The sequence below is a fragment of the Gorilla gorilla genome, chromosome 8 (genome assembly GCF_029281585.2).
Source record: "Gorilla gorilla gorilla isolate KB3781 chromosome 8, NHGRI_mGorGor1-v2.1_pri, whole genome shotgun sequence".
Lineage (NCBI taxonomy): Eukaryota > Metazoa > Chordata > Mammalia > Primates > Hominidae > Gorilla > Gorilla gorilla.
In genome coordinates this window covers 43351031-43367745 of record NC_073232.2, presented here as the reverse complement: position 1 = coordinate 43367745, position 16715 = coordinate 43351031, and the positions used below count along the sequence as shown (strand labels likewise).

The window sequence follows — 16715 nt, the reverse complement described above, 5'->3', positions numbered from 1 at the left end:
ATGGCCAAATAGGACCAGCTCCAGTCTGCAGCTCCCAGTGTGATCGACACAGAAGATGGGTGATTTCTGCATTTACAATTGAGGTATCTGGTTCATCTCATTGGGACTGGTTGGACAGTGGGTGCAGCCCACGGAGAGTGAGTCGAAGCAGGGCAGGGCGTCGCCTCACCTGGGAAGCACAAGGGGTCAGGGGATTTCTCTTTCCTAGCCAAGGGAAGCCATGACAGACTACCTGGAAAAACGGGACACTCCCACCCAAATACTGTGTTGTTCCCAAGGTCTTAGCAACCGGTAGGCAAGGTGATTCTCTCCTGTGCCTGGCTTGGAGGTTCCCATGCCCACGGAGCCTTGCTCACTGCTAGCGCAGCAGTCTGATATTGATTTGCAAGACAGCAGCCTGGCTGGGGGAGGGGCATCTGCCATTGCTGAGGCTTGATTAGGTAAACAAAGCAGGTGGGAAGCTCAAACTGGGTGGAGCCCACCACAGCTCAACAGGCCTACAGCCTCTAGACTCCACCTCTATGGGCAGGGCATAGCTGAACAAAAGCCAGCAGAAATTTCTGCTGACTTAAATGTCCCTGTCTGACAGCTCTGAAGAGAGCAGTGGTTCTCCCAGAATGGCATTTGAGCTCTGAGAACAGACAGACTGCCTCCTCAAGTGAGTCCCTGACCCCTGTGTAGCCTAACTGGGAGACAACTCCCAGTAGGGGCCGACAGACACCTCATACAGGCGGCTGCCTCTCTGGGAGGATGCTTCCAGAGGAAGGATCAAGCAGCAATATTTGCTGTTCTGCAGCCTCCGCTGGTGATACCCAGGCAAACAGGGTCTGGAGTGGACCTCCAGCCAACTCCAACAGACCTGCAGCTGAGGGACCTGACTGTTAGAAGGAAAACTAACAAACAGAAAGGAATAGCATCAACATCAACAAAAAGGACGTCCACACCAAAACCCCAGCTGTAGGTCACCAACATCAAAGACCAAAGGAAGATGAAACCACAAAGATGGGGAGAAACCAGAGCAGAAAAGCTGAAAATTCTAAAAATCAGAGTGCCTCTTCTCCTCCAAAGGATCGCAGCTCCTCGCCAGCAACGGAACAAAGCTAGACGGAGAATGACTTTGATGAGTTGACAGAAGTAGGCTTCAGAAGGTCAGTAATAACAAACTTCTCTGAGCTAAAGGATGTCCAAACCCATCGCGAGGAAGCTAAAAACCTTGAAAAAAGATTAGACGAATGGCTAATTAGAATAAACAGTGTAGAGAAGACCTTAAATAACCGGATGGAGCTGAAAACCATGGCATGAGAACTTCATGACGCATGCACAAGCTTCAATAGCCGATTCGATCAAGTGGAAGAAAGGGTATCAGTGATTGAAGATCAAATTAATGAAATAAAGCAAGAAGACAAGGTTAGAGAAAACAGTTAAAAGAAATGAACAAAGCCTCCAAGAAATATGGGACTATGTGCAAAGACCAAATCTACATTTGATTGATGTACCTGAAAGTGATGGGGAGAATGGAACAAAGCTGGAAAACACTCTTCAGGATATTATCCAGGAGAACTTCCCCAACCTAGCAAGGCAGGCCAACATTCAAATTCAGGAAATACAGTGAACACCACAAAGATACTCCTTGAGAAGAGCAACCCGAAGACACAGTTGTCAGATTCACCAAGGCTGAAATGAAGGAAAAAGTGTTAAGAGCAGCAGAGAGAAAGTTCGAGTTACCCACAAAGGGAAGCCCATCAGACTAACAGCAGATGTCTCAGCAGAAACCCTACAGGCCAGAAGAGAGTGGGACCCAATATTCAACATTCTTAAAGAAAATAATTTTCAACCCAGAATTTCATATCCAGCCAAACTAAGCTTCATAAGTGAAGGAGAAATAAAATCCTTTACAAACAAGCAAATGCTGAGAGATTTTGTCACCACCAAGCCTGCCTTATAAGAGCTCCTGAAGGAAGCACTCAACATGGAAAGAAACAACCGATACCAGCCACTGCAAAAACAGGCCAAATTGCAAAGACCATCGATGCTATGAAGAAACTGCATCAATTAATGGGCAAAATAACCAGCGAACATCATAATGACAGAATCAAATTCACACATAGCAATATTAACCTTAAATGTAAATGGGCTAAATGCCCCAATTAAAAGATACAGACTGGCAAATTGGATAGAGTCAAGACGCATCAGTGTGCTGTATTCAGGAGACCCATCTCATGTGCAAAGATGCACATAGGCTCAAAATAAAGGGATGGAGGAAGATCTACCAAGCAAATCGAAAGCAAAAAAAAAAAAAAAGCAGTTGTTGCAATCCTAGTCTCTGATAAAACAGACTTTAAAACAACAAAGATCAAAAGAGACAAAGAAGGCCATTACATAATGGTAAAGGGATCAATTCAACAAGAAGAGCTAACTATCCTAAATATATATGCACCCAATACAGGAGCACCCAGATTCATAAAGCAAGTCCTTAGAGACCTACAAAGAGACTTAGACTGCCACACAATAATAACGGGAGACTTTAACACCCTACTGTCAATACTAGACAGATCAATAAGACAGAAGGTTAACAAGGATATCCAGGACCTGAACTCAGCTCTGCACCAAGTGGACCCAATAGACAGCTACAGAACTCTCCACCCCAAATCAACAAAATATACATTCTTCTCAGCACCACATCACACTTATTCTAAAATTGACCACATAATTGGAAGTAAAGTACTCCTCAGCAAATGTAAAAGAACAGAAACCACAACAAACTGTCTCTCATTTGATTGACCACAGTGCAATCAAATTAGAACTCAGGATTAAGAAACTCACTCAAAACCACTCAACTACATGGAAACTGAACAACCTGCTCCTGAATGACTACTGGGTAAATAACAAAATGAAGGCAGAAATAAAGATGTTCTTTGAAACCAATGAGAACAAAGACACAGCATACCAGAATCTCTGGGACACATTTAAAGCAGTGTATAGAGGGAAATTTATAGCACTAAATGCCCTCAAGAGAAAGTAGGAAAAATCTAAAATTGATACTCTAACATCACAATTAAAAGAACTAGAGAGGCAAGAGCAAACAAATGCAAAAGCTAGCAGAAGGCAAGAAATAACTAAGATCAGAGCAGAACTGAAAGAGATAGAGACACAAAAAAAACCCTTCAAAAAATCAATGAATCTAGGAGCCGGTTTTTTGAAAAGATCAACAAAATTGATAGACTGCTAGCAAGACTAATAAAGAAGAAAAGAGAGAAGAATCAAATAGACACAGTAAAAAATGATAACGGGGATATACCACCGATCCCACAGAAATACAAACTACCATCAGAGAATACTACAAACACCTCTACACAAATAAACTAGAAAATCTAGAAGAAATGGATAAATTCCTGGACACATACACCCTCCCAAGACTAAACCAGGAAGAAGCTGAATCTCTGAATAGACCAATAACAGGCTCTGAAATTGAGGCAATAATTAATAGCCTACCAACCAAAAAAAAGTCCAGGACCAGACGGATTCACAGCCAAATTCTACCAGAGGTACAAAAAGGAGCTGGTACCATTCCTTCTGAAACTATTCCAATCAATAGAAAAAGAGGGAATCCTCCCTAACTCATTTTATGAGGCTAACATCACCCTGATACCAAAGCCTGGCAGAGACACAACAAAAAAAAGAGAATTTTAGACCAATATCCCTGATGAACATCAATGGGAAAATCCTCAATAAAATACTGGCAAACCAAATCCAGCAGCACATCAAAAAGCTTATCCACCATGATCAAGTCAGATTCATCCCTAGGATGCAAGGCTGGTTCAACATACGCAAACCATGTCCTTTGCAGGGACATGGATGAAGCTGGAAACCATCATTCTGAGCAAACTATCACAAGGACAGAAAACCAAACACCGCATGTTCTCACTCATAGGTGGGAACTGAACAATGAGATCACTTGGACACAGGAAGGGGAACATCACACACTGGGGCCTGTTGCAGGGTGGGGGGCTGGGGGAGGGATGGCATTAGGAGATATACCTAATGTAAATGATGAGTTGATGGGTGCAGCAAACCACCATGACACATATATACCTATGTCTCAAACCTGCACGTTGTGCACATGTACCCTAGAACTTGAAGTATAATAAATAAATAAAATAAAATAAAAATACAAAAATTAGTCAGACATGTTGGCACGTGCCTGTAATCCCAGCTACTTGGGGAGCTGAGGCAGGAGAATCACATGCACCCAGGAGGCAGAGATTGCAGGGGGCTGAGATCGCGCCACTGTACTCCAGCCTGGGTGACAAAGTGAAACTCCATCTCAAAAAATAAAAAATAAAAAATAAGAATAAATTTGAGGCCGGGTGCAGTGGCTCACGCCTGTAATCCCAGCACTTTGGGAGACCAAGGCGGGCAGATCACTTGAGGTCAGGAGTTTGAGACCAGCCTGGCCAACATGGTAAAACCCATCTCCACTAAAAATACAAAAATTAGCTGGGTGGTGGGTGCCTGTAGTCCCAGCTACTTGGGAGGCTGAGGCAGGAGAATCGCTTGAGCCCAGGAGGCTGAGGTTGCAGTGAGCTGAAACTGCGCCGCTGAACTCCGGCCTGGGCAACAAAGCAAAACTCCATCTCAAAACAAACAAACAAAAAAGAATAAATTGAACAAAAAGATTGACAGGCAGATTTTTCCCCCTTCCAACTCGGTACAAAATTAAATGTATGTATGTATTTACCAAAAATAAAACAAAACAAAAAACAAACCCCAAACATACATCTCAAAGCCAAATGTATTTTTGGATGTCAGATATGGCTGTGCAATTTGTACCACTGCCTCTATTAGCAAGGATAATGAGACATGAACTATATGGAGACTACAAATCCCAGCAAAAGGCCTGAAGTCATTTGAAAGAAACATTTTTTCTTTCTTTTTTTTAATCACTAGGTTGCAATTTCCCTTTGCTAACACTACCCTGAATCATTCTATTTTGTACGCCCTATAATTTTAACACAGACAGTGATTCATCCTATATAATTGTTCTTTAATGAACTTTCGTTGTCTTTAGTTGGGCTTTTCAAAAAGAAGGTATGCAAAAATAAAGAGGAACTTATTAATTTTGTTTTTATAGTAAATGATGACTGGCCGGGCGTGGTGGCTCATGCCTGTAATCCCAGCACTTTGGGAGGCCAAGGCAGGCGGATCACCTGAGATTAGGAATTTGAGACTAGCCTGGCCAACATGGTGAAACCCCAACTCTACTAAAAATACAAAAAGTAGCTGGGAGTGGTGGCAGGCACCTGTAATCCCAGCTACATGGGAGGCTGGGGCAGGAGAATCGCTTGAACCCAGGAGGTGGAGGTTGCAGTGAGCCAAGATCGTGCCATTGCACTCCAACCTGGGCAACAAGAGCAAAACTCCATCTAAAAAATAAATAAATAAAGACTTCAAATCTTATATCTTTGGATTTGCAGATGCTGTCAAACTTTGTTTTGTGAAAGAGCAGTAAAACCAAAGCTATTCTAGAGAAATGATCTGGTGGTGCTACACACACACACACACACACACACACACACACACCCTATATGATATCATTAACTTGTTTTTCAAAAGATTCTGCAAAGATCAGTGGAAATGCTATTATTATTATTATTAGAGATGAGGTCTTGCTAGGTTGCACAGACTGGCCTTAAACTACTCCTGGGCTCAAGAGATCCTCCTGCCTCAGCCTCCTGAGCAGCTGGGACTACAGGTGTGTGCCACTGAGCCCAGCTTGGAAGTACTAATTTAAACAAACAGATGCTATTTTAAGAAGTTATATGGATTAATAAAATGAAATAAAAGGCATTGAGATGAGAAAGGAAGAAGTAAAATGATCTCTATTTGCAGATGGAATGATCTTGTATTTTTTTCCTGGCTTTACTGAGGTGTAATTGACAAATACAAACTGTATATATTTAAAGTATACAATGTGATGTTTTGACATATGTATATACTGTGAAATAATTACCACAATCAAGCTAATTAACACTTCCATCACTTCAGGCCAGGTGCGGTGGCTCACGCCTATAATCTCAGCACTTTGGGAGGCTGAGTTGGGCAGATCACTTGAGGTCAGGAGTTTGAGACCTGCCTGGCCAACATGGCGAAATCTCATCTCTACTAAAAATACAAAAATTAGCCAGGTGTGGTGGCACGCGCCTATAGTCCCAGCTACTTGGGAGGCTGGGACAGGAGAATCGTTTGAACCTGGAAGGCGAAGGTTGCAGTAAGCAGAGATTGCACCACTGCACTACAGCCTGGGCAACATAGTGAGACCCTGTCTCAAAAAAACAAAAACGAAAACAAAACATTTCCATCACTTCACATAGTTACCTTTTTTGTGTATGTATATTGTAAGGAACACTTATGATCTCAGCAAATTTCAAGTGTACGATAGGATTACTAATTATAGTCACCAGAGTGTAAACTAGCTCTCTAGAACTATTTCATCCTGCCTAACTGAAGCTTTGCACCCTTTGAACAAAATAACTCCCCATTTCCCTGCCTCCTGTAGCCCCTGGGGACCACCATTCTACTTTCTGCTTCTATGAGTTCAACTCCATTTAGATTCCATATATAAGTGAGAACCATGATCTTGTATTAGAAAATCTTAAGGAATCTGCTAAAAAACAATTGAATAAGCAAGATTGTTCTATATCTTCCCCAGCCCCCAGCAGGACAGGACCATCTGGCAATGAGCCTTCCCAGTGCCAGGGATGAAGAATGTCTATCAGTCTCATAAGCTGAGATTGATCAATGCTTCCATGGGAAGATTTCTGATAAAAAAAAAAAAGTGGCTGAATGAGAAAAGAAACATACTCAGAACAGCCTGAGGTATGTGAGGTGTGCACAATTTATCAAGCACAGAGACAGGAGTATGGGACTTCAGTCACAACCCTGTCCCCGATTCCACGGCCAGGCACAATTGTTTAAAGGCATTTTGTTCCTGACTAGCTGCCTTACCTGTTAGTTTCATGTTCCTGGAATCTGTGATACAAAGAACAATGTATACACAATCAATAGCTTATGTTATTTTAATGTAAATTCTTGGTAAGCAAATTAGAAACTATCTCTTCTTTTCCTTTAAAAACCCATTTGTAACTGCTGCTAATTGGAGTATATATTCAGGGCAACTTGAATCCATGCTACTGGGTTGCCGTCTTCAAACTTGGCCCAAATAAACTTTAGGTATATTAAAAAAAAAAAACAAAAAAAACAAACAAACAAAAAACAAAAACAAAAAATGATTGATAAAAGCTTAGTGCCTTGGAGAGACTGAAAAATCAAACACTGTGGTCATCAACAGTGAAATAAACACATTTTTAGATAACCCAAAAAGTCAAAGAATTCACTGCTAGCAGATCTGCACTACAGGAAATGATAAAGGAAGTTCGGCTGGGCGGCATGGTGGCTGATGCCTGTAATCCTAACCACTGTGGGAGGCTGAGACAGGCAGATTGCTTGAGCCCAGGAATTCGAGACCAACCTGGGCAACATGGTGAAACTATCTATAAAAAATAAAAAAAATTTGCCAGGCGTGGTGGCATGAGCCTGTGGTCCCAGCTAACCACGAGGCTGATGTGAGAGGATTGCTTGAGCCTTGGACATGGAGGCTGCAGTGAGCCAAGATGGCACCATTTTGAGCCGAGGTGCCTGTCTCATAAATAAACAAATAAAGAAGTTCTTCAGATTTATGGTAAGTGATACTACATAAAAACTTGAGCTGGGGCTGGGCGCGGTGGCTGACGCCTGTAATCCCAGCACTTTGGGAGGCCGAGGTGGGTGGATCATGAGGTCAGGAGTTCAAGACCACCCAGGCCAAGATGGTGACCCGGGTCACCATTAGCCGGGTGTGGTGGTGGGCGCCTGTAATCCCAGCTTTTGGGAGGCTGAGGCAGAGAACTGCTTGAATCCGGGAGGCGGGGGTTGCAGTGAGCCGAGATCGCGCCACTGCACTCCAGCCTTGGTGACAGAGAGAAACTCTGTCTCAAAAAAAAAAAAAAAAAATTTTAATTTGAATTTTTAAATTTTTTGTAGAGACAAGGTCTTGCTATGTTGCCCAGGCTGGCTTTGAACTCCTGGCCTCAAGTGATCCTCCTGCTTTGACCTACCAAAGTGTTGGGATTATAGGTGTAAGCCACCACATGCAGCTAAAACCAAAATATTTGGAAGTTAAACAATATACTTTTAAATAGTCCACAAATTTACCTAATAAATAGAAAATATTTTGAACAGGGTGATGTAAAAAATATTACATACCAAAATTGTGTGTGTGTGTGTGTGTGTGTGTGTTTTGAGACGGAGTCTCGCTCTGTTGCCCAGGCTGGAGTGCAGTGGTGCGATCTCAGCTCACTGCAACCTCTGCCTCCTGGGTTCACGCCATTCTCCTGCCTCAGCCTCCCAAGTAGCTGGGACTACAGGCGCCCATCACCACACCCAGCTAATTTTTTGTATTTTTAGTAGAGACGGGGTTTCACTGTGTTAGCCAGGATGGTCTCGATCTCCTGACCTTGTGATCCGCCCACCTCAGCCTCCCAAAGTGCTGGGATTACAGGCGTGAGCCACCACACCCGGCAGTGTGTGTGTGTTTTATTTTTTGGTTACGTGTTTTTTGTTTGTTTGTTTTTTGGAGACAGAGTCTTCCTCTGTCTCTCAAGCTGGAGTAGAGTGGTGAGATCTCAGCTCACTGTAACCTCTGCCTCCTGGGTTCTAGCAATTCTCCTGCCTCAGCCTCCCCAGTAGCTGGGATTACAGGTGCGTGCCACCATGTCTGACTAGTTTTTGTATTTTTAGTACAGATGGAGTTTCACCCTGTTGGCCAGGCTGGTCTTAAACTCCTGGCCTCAAGCGATCCACCCACCTTCCAAAGTGCTGGAATTACAGGCGTGAGCCACCACGCCCAGACTAAAGCAGTGTTTATAGGGAAATTTATAGCTTCACAAGCTTACCTTAAAAAAGGTAAGTAAGGTTTCATCTTAAGAAACTTAGAAAAAGAAAAACAAAATAATACATACTGAAAATAAGTGAAGGAATAAGTAACAAAGGTATGAGCAGAAATCAACTCAATAGGCAACAAACCATAGAGAAAATTAACAAAGTCAAAAATTGGTTCTTTGAAAAGATTAACAAAATTGCTAAACCCCTAGGTAGACTAAGAAATATTTTTTTAAAAAAGAAAGAGAAGTCATAATTTGCCAACAGTAGGAGTAAAAGGGGATTTCAGATTCTACGGACATCAAAGGGATAATAATGGAATATTATGAACAACTTCATGTCAATAAATTCAATAACATAGATGACATGGGCAAATTATTCAAAAATATAACCTAAAATTCATATAAAACACAAACCTTACATATTTACTTAAAAAATTAAATTATCAAAACCTTTTCAGAAAGAAATTGGCAAGTCCAGATAGTTTCACTGATGAATTCTATCAAATACAGCTCAGAAAGAAACAATACTCATCTTACAGAAACTTCTGAAAATAGAGAAGGAAAAACTCCCTCATTTTATTTATTTACTTATTTAATTATTATTTTTGAGATGGAGTCTTGCTTTGCTACCCAGTCTGGAGTGCAGTGGCGTGATCTCAGCTCACTGCAACATCCATCTCCCGGGTTCAAGTGATTCTCCTGCCTCAGCCTCCCAAGTAGCTGGGACTACAGGCATGTGCCACCATGCCCGGCTACTTTTTGTTATTTTTAGTTATGGATGGGGTTTCACCATGTTGGCGAGGCTGGTCTTGAACTCCTGACCTCAGGTGATCTGCCCGTCTCAGCCTCCTAAAGTGTTAGGATTACAGGCATGAGCCACCATGCCTGGCCTATTTAATTTAATTAATTAATTTATTCAGAGACAGAGTTTCGCTCTTGTCGCCCAGAATGGAGTGCAATGGCGTGATCTCGGCTCACTGCAACCTCCACCTCCCAGGTTCAAGTGATTCTCCTGCCTCAGCCTCCTGAGTAGCTGGGATTACAGACACCTACCACCATGCCTAGCTAATTTTTTGTATTTCTAGTAGAGACAGGGTTTCACCATGTTGGCCAGCCTAGTCTCAAACTCCTGACCTCAGGTGATCCACCTGCCTCGGCCTCCCAAAGTGCTGGGATAACAGGCGTGAGCCACTGTGCCCGGTCCCTAACTCATTTTATGAGGATAAAATACCCTGATATAAAACCCGAAAAGACATTACAAAAAAAAAATAAAATTACAGACCAGTATCTGTCAATATTTAACAAAATGTTAGGAAATCAAGTCTAGTAATACATTAAAAAAGCTAATATATCATTACAAATTAGGTTTATTTCAGGGTAAGGAATAGTCAATGTCATCTACCATATTAAAAGAATAAAGCAGAAAAGCCATATGACCATTTCAATATATATAGAAAAAATATTTGACAAAATACAGGAGCCATTGATGACAAAAACCCTTTTCAAATAACAGAAAATAATTTTCTTAATCTGACAACGAGCAACTACGAAAAATCTAATCTAATATCCAATTTAATGGTACAATATTGAATACTTTTCTCTAAAGTTCAGAAAGAAGCCAAGGATGTACACTCTCACCACTTCTATTCAATATTGTATTGGTGGGGTAAGCAAGTGCAATAAAGCAAGAAAAAAAAACCATAAATTTTTTTTTAAAAAAGGAGATGAAACTATCTCTGTTTGAAGATGATAGGATTATTTACATAGAAAAACCTGAGGAATCTACAAAACAACTAGAAGAATAAGTGAATTTAGCAAAATTGCAGAATATAAAGTTAATATATAAAAATCAGTTATATTTTAATATTAGCAGCAAACAATTAGAAAATAAAATAAAACCAATTCCATTTATAATGGGATCAAAAACCATAAAATACTTAAGCATAAATTTTAAAAATATATGTGCAAGACCTGTATTAATAAAACTATAAGACCACTGCTGAGAGAAAATGAGACCTTAAAAAATGGGGAGATATATTATGCTCGTGAATTATAAGATGCTATATTACACTAAGATGTTGATTCTTCCCAAATTGATCTACATACTCAATGTTACTGTAATCACAATTCCACTTCTTTTGGCATAGAAAGTGACAAGCTGATTCTAAAATTTATATGGAAATACAAATGACCTAGAATATCCAAAGTAATCTTGAAAAAGAAGACCAAGTTGGCAGCACTTACAATAGCTGACATTTCAGGACTTTCATATATATTCATATACTCCTTATTTAAAAAAAAAAAAAAGAGAGAGATGGGGTCTCACTATGTTGCCCAGGCTGGTCTCAAACTCCTGGGCTCAAGCAATCCTGCGCAATCTTGGCTCACTGCAACCTCTACCTCCCAGATTCAAGCAATTCTCCTGCCTCAGCCTTCCGAGTAGCTGGGACTACAGGCATACACCACCACGCCTGGCTAATTTTTGCATTTTTAGTAGAGATGAAGTTTCACCATGTTGACCAGGCTGGTCTCAAACTCCTGACCTCAGGTGATCTACCTGCCTCAGCCTCCCAAAGTGTTGGGATTACAGGCATGAACCACCATGCCTGACTATATTCATACAATGGGTTACTACTCATCATAAAAAAGGATTAAACTACTGACACACAACGGAGATGGATCTCAAAAACATTGAGTGAAACCTTAGACGAGTGTACATTTATATAATTCCAATGTATGAAGCTCTAGAAAAAGCAAAATTAATCTATGGTGGAAAAATATACAGTACAAAGGTTGCCTCTTGGTGAGTGGGGGCAAAAACTGTAAAGGGGACTGAAGGAACTTTAAATGAATCTTGAACTTTAGTTAATATTCATACTGAAGTAATTGGGAGTGAAGTATACTTACGTCTGCAACTTACTTTGAACATGTCAAATAAGATCAATTATTTAGAGAGATGAAAATATGCATAGTCATACGATCAAGCAAATATAGCAAAATGTCAGTTGAGCTGAATATGTGGATGTTATTTAAATAATTATTTCAACTGTTCTCAATGTTTAAAAATTTTCATAATGAAATGTTGAGGGAAAAATTGTGCTTTCAATTCCTCCATGCTCTCATGTTGCTTGTACAAACTGTAACTGAATTTCTATGAAGTAAGCCAAAGGAGCGGGGTGCTATTCTCAGAGTCATATTGTCTTAACAAGAGTCTTAATATAAGAAATAAACTAAAGCATTCCTTCTCATCAAAGACGTAACTTAAGTTGTATAGTGACTTTAGCTTCACATTGTATATATAATGACTCTGGCTCAGATAGGGGAAGTTCTGCAGTTTCATGCCCTGTGCCTCAGCTTAGATGCTTATTTTCAAGGTTAGTCATTTAAAGATAGGCACCTGCCCAGACTACGGCCTTAGCACAAGAAAATATATTCACTGAACTTGGCATCTCAGGGTGAAATGCAAGGCTCATACAATGTCAACAAATCAAAACACCATTTCAAGGATGCCAAGAAAAACTTATATTTTACTGTTCAGGAGGGGCAGTCACCTAAGAGATTACAGATCTAATGTTCATACCTTCAGAAAAACACTTTTTGAGTTTCATTACCTTTATCAAGAGATGCTCCAGCCATATGGTAAAAACTCAGTGCAGTGTCCACATCATTAATGTTCTTTAGGAAAGTAAAGAAGTTCTCCACCTCCTGAAATGTCAGACCCTGAAAGAGGAGAGACAGCAAGGTAAGGCAGGACCTGTAACAAAAAGCAGCACGATATGCATAGGCAGTGATTCACATCTGCAAATCAGAAATTCATGCTCATGTCTAGAACAGAAACTGAATACATTAGTCAAGGAATATCAAATTCATAAATAGCAGGGGAACAAAACTCTTGAATTCTACCCTGAGAAAGGCAAACTGGCTAGTTGCTTCTCTCTCACACGGAAAATCTGAGAAAGCTTACAGTGATGGCTGAATATCTTAATGAAAATATTTCTTCTTTTTTTTTGAGATGGAGTTTCACTCTGTCACCCAGGCTGGAGCGTAATGGCATGATCTCGGCTCACTGCAACCTCCGCCTCCTACGTTCAAGCAATTCTCCTGCCTCAGCCTCCTGAGTAGCTAGGATTACAGGTGCACACCACCACGCCCGGTTAATTTTTGTATTTTTAGTAGAAACAGGGTTTCATCATGTTGGCCAGACTGGCCTTGAACTCCTGACCTCAAGTGATTCACCTGCCTCAGCCTCCCAACGTGCTGGGATTACAGGTCTGAGCCACTACACCTGGCCTAATGAAAATATTTCTAACTGTGCTCTCCAATTAGACACACTATCAATGATGACACTTCCTAATTGGGCTGTAGCTACTTGACTTGTTATACATCTTAAGAAGTAAAATCAGAGTCAGGACTTCCAGTTTAATAGTCTGCTCACAGGCCAGCTGAGCTTTTTGAGGCTTAAGCGAATTGAAGAATCACCAAAGTCAGTGATATACAGGGGAACGGTGTCGGTATTTAGCAAAACCCAAGTAATGGGGAAGCCGTTCATTATCTCAATTTAAAAGCTACTCACAAAGTAATTTGCCACTTAACTTTAATCTAATGAAATTCTGTGAATGAAGATTTTTTTTTCAAAAACGGTTTAAAGATTTGCTGATCTCTAATTCCACTTTCTATGATGCATCGAGAAAAAGTAGTTATAGAAATAGGGGCTACTGGGAATTCCTTTATAGGGAGGAAGATTTGTCCTATTTGCCTTTTCCTCACTTCCCACACATCATGCTGTGATGGAAATGAATGTAGTTTCTAAGAAGGGAAAACACTGGGAAATGTCCTAGATATCCCAGACACTGATGTTAATGCCTTTTAATGAAGCATCAGGTCCTTAAAGAGCTGCAGATGTAGACTGGCTTCTACTTAGTGCTGCTCCTCCTGCAATTTTCATTTTCCCAAACTACAGAGCCCAGGAACTCACATCAGGAACTCAGTAATAAGGAAATCCTAATACAATCTACAGTTCTTTCCTGGTACTCTCCAAACTGGGTCAATTGTATGTTTCTCACATTATCAAACTGAAAGCTAAAAGACTGTATTAGGCTGGGTGCAGTGACTCATGCCTGTAATCCCAGCACTTTGGGAGGCCAAGGCAGGAGGATCACTTGAGCTCAGTGACCAGCCTGGGCAACATGGCGAAACCTCATCTCTACAAAAAATATTTAAAAAGTTAGCCGAGTGTGGTGGCATGTGCCTATAGTACCAGCTATTTGGGAGGCTGAGGTGGGAGGATCACTTGAGCCTGGGAGGCAGAGGTTGCAGGGAGCTGAGATCATGCCATAGCACTCCAGCCTGGGTGACAGGGCTAGACGCTGTCTCAAAAACAAAACACAACAAAAAAGACTGTATGATTATATCACATGATCTTTTATAATTTTTTTCCTTAGAATCATAGAACTTAAAAAACTTTATTGTGGAATATGATGACTATATAGAAAGGTGCATAAAATATAAATGTACAACTTATCAAACTCTTGCAAAGTGAACACCCACAGAACCTTCATTTAGGTCAAGGAACAGACTATTATCAGCATCTCAGAAGCCTCCTCTCTCCCCACAACATGCCCCTTCCTAATCATAAACTCCAGCCCCTGCCCAACCCCTACTGACAATAACCACTATTCTGACTTTTAGGGAATTCATTTCCTTGCTTTTTTTAAAAACAGCATTTTTATATGTAAATAGCGTACTTACAAAAACCATTGCTTAATTTTATCTGTTGTGGAACAGCAGAAATGGAATCATGCAGTAGGCATTCTGTTATATATGGCTTCTCTCTTTAAGATTTGTTCATATTTTTGTGTGTATCTGTAGTTCATTCATTTTTATTGCTATAAAGTATTTCATTGTGTGAATATACCACAATTTGTTTATCCATTCTATTTGGGCTGTTTCCAATTTTTGGCAATTATGAACAGTGGTGCATCTGTACTTAGCATTTATTCAAACATTTATAGAGTACTGGCCAGGCACGGTGGCTCACGCCTGTAATCCCAGCACTTTGGGTGGCTGAGGCGGGCAGATCACCTGAGGTCAAGAGTTCGAGACCAGCCTGACTAACACGGAGAAACCCCGTCTCTACTAAAAATACAAAAATATTAGTCAGGCATGGTGGCACATGCCTGCAATCCCAGCTACTTGGAAGGCTGAGGCAGGAGAATCGCTTGAGCCTGGGAGGCAGAGGTTGCAGTGAGCTGAGATCACGCCACTGCACTCCAGTCTGGGCCACAAGAGGGAAACTCTGTCTCAAAACAAAACAAAACAACCAAAAAACAAAAAACAAACATTTATAGAGTACCTACTATGTACCAAGTGTTGTAATTTTTGGTAGTGGACTGGAAGGCCTATATTATATGCTTTTTCCCTAATTTGAGGTCAGTCTCTTGGCTTTGCCTTAGAGCACCCAGAGTTAGGTCTCATTATGCATACCATAGTATGCTATTTAATGTAGGCACTAGCTAGAATCAAATTTAGAAGAGAATCCCATAGGATTAGAAGTACAGGTTGTACAATATCATTGCTTGTGGATGTACACACTAATGATCTTCCTTTCCCTGCCATCAAAAGACACATAAAGGTGGAGGCAACCCAATAGTCTACTGATGGATGAATGGATAAACAAAATGCGGTATATACACACAATGGAATATTGTTTCGCTTTTAAAAGGAAGAAGATTCTGACACAAGCTACAGGATGATGGCCCTCGAAGACATTATGCCAAGTGAAATAAACTAGCCACAAAAGGACAAAAGATAATACTATATGACTGCGCTTAAATGAGGTACTGAGAGTAGTCAAAGATGGTGGTTGTCAGGAGCCGGGAGGAGGAGAATGAGGAGCTATTATTTAATGGTAAGGAGTTCCGGTTTGGGAAGATGAACGGGTTCTGGAAATAGATGTGTATTTTACCACACACAACACACATACACACATAACATGCTAAAGCTCTTTTACTTTTCTTTTTTTTTTTTTGAGACGGAGTCTCGCTCTATCGCCCAGGCTGGAGTGCAGTGGCGCGATCTTGGCTCACTGCAAGTTCCGCCTCCCGGGTTCACGCCATTCTCCTGCCTCAGCCTCCCAGGTAGCTGGGACTACAGGCGCCCACGACCGCACCCGGCTAATTTTTTGTATTTTTTTTTTTAGTAGAGATGGGTTTCACCGTGTTAGCCAGGATGGTCTCTATCTCCTGACCTCGTGATCCACCCGCCTCGGCCTCCCAAAGTGCTGGGATTACAGTTACTTTTCTTATTAAGGTATAAAATCCTGTAGGAGTTAGTGAGTTAGGGGACTAAGTTATTGAAAGGGTATTTGAGGCTAAAAAGTTAACATAAAATTCCTAAAACAGTTAGGGCATGGTAGAGGAAATGTGTCCCACTCTGATGATAAACAACCTCTAAAGTTTGTTAGTTTCTAACTAACACTCTGAAACATCAAATACTACAGCTCAAGACCAGAGTGCTTATGCTGGGAATTATCTGAGGACAGAGAGAGAACAATCTAAACTGAATGGCTATTCATTTAGTGATTTAGAAAAACAGTGGGCTGCAAATCACATTATATAACTATTAAATCTAAATATACATCACTATACTTTTATCACAAAGATATAATAAAAAATTTTATTGAGCACTTACTAATCACTTAGCATTATGCCAAGAACAGTGAGGGAAATTGTATTGGAC

General features: G+C 40.8%; 1 protein-coding gene across 2 annotated transcripts in view; it reads right to left on the bottom strand.

The window, feature by feature from the left end:
- Positions 1-16715, bottom strand: part of MICU1 (mitochondrial calcium uptake 1) — a 260294-nt gene that overhangs the window by 27978 nt on the left and 215601 nt on the right. For both annotated transcript variants that reach the window (XM_004049577.4, XM_019034765.2), the window contains one exon: positions 12590-12698. In XM_004049577.4, the coding sequence (XP_004049625.1) occupies positions 12590-12698 (109 nt within the window). The remainder of the gene's footprint in view (positions 1-12589; positions 12699-16715) is intronic.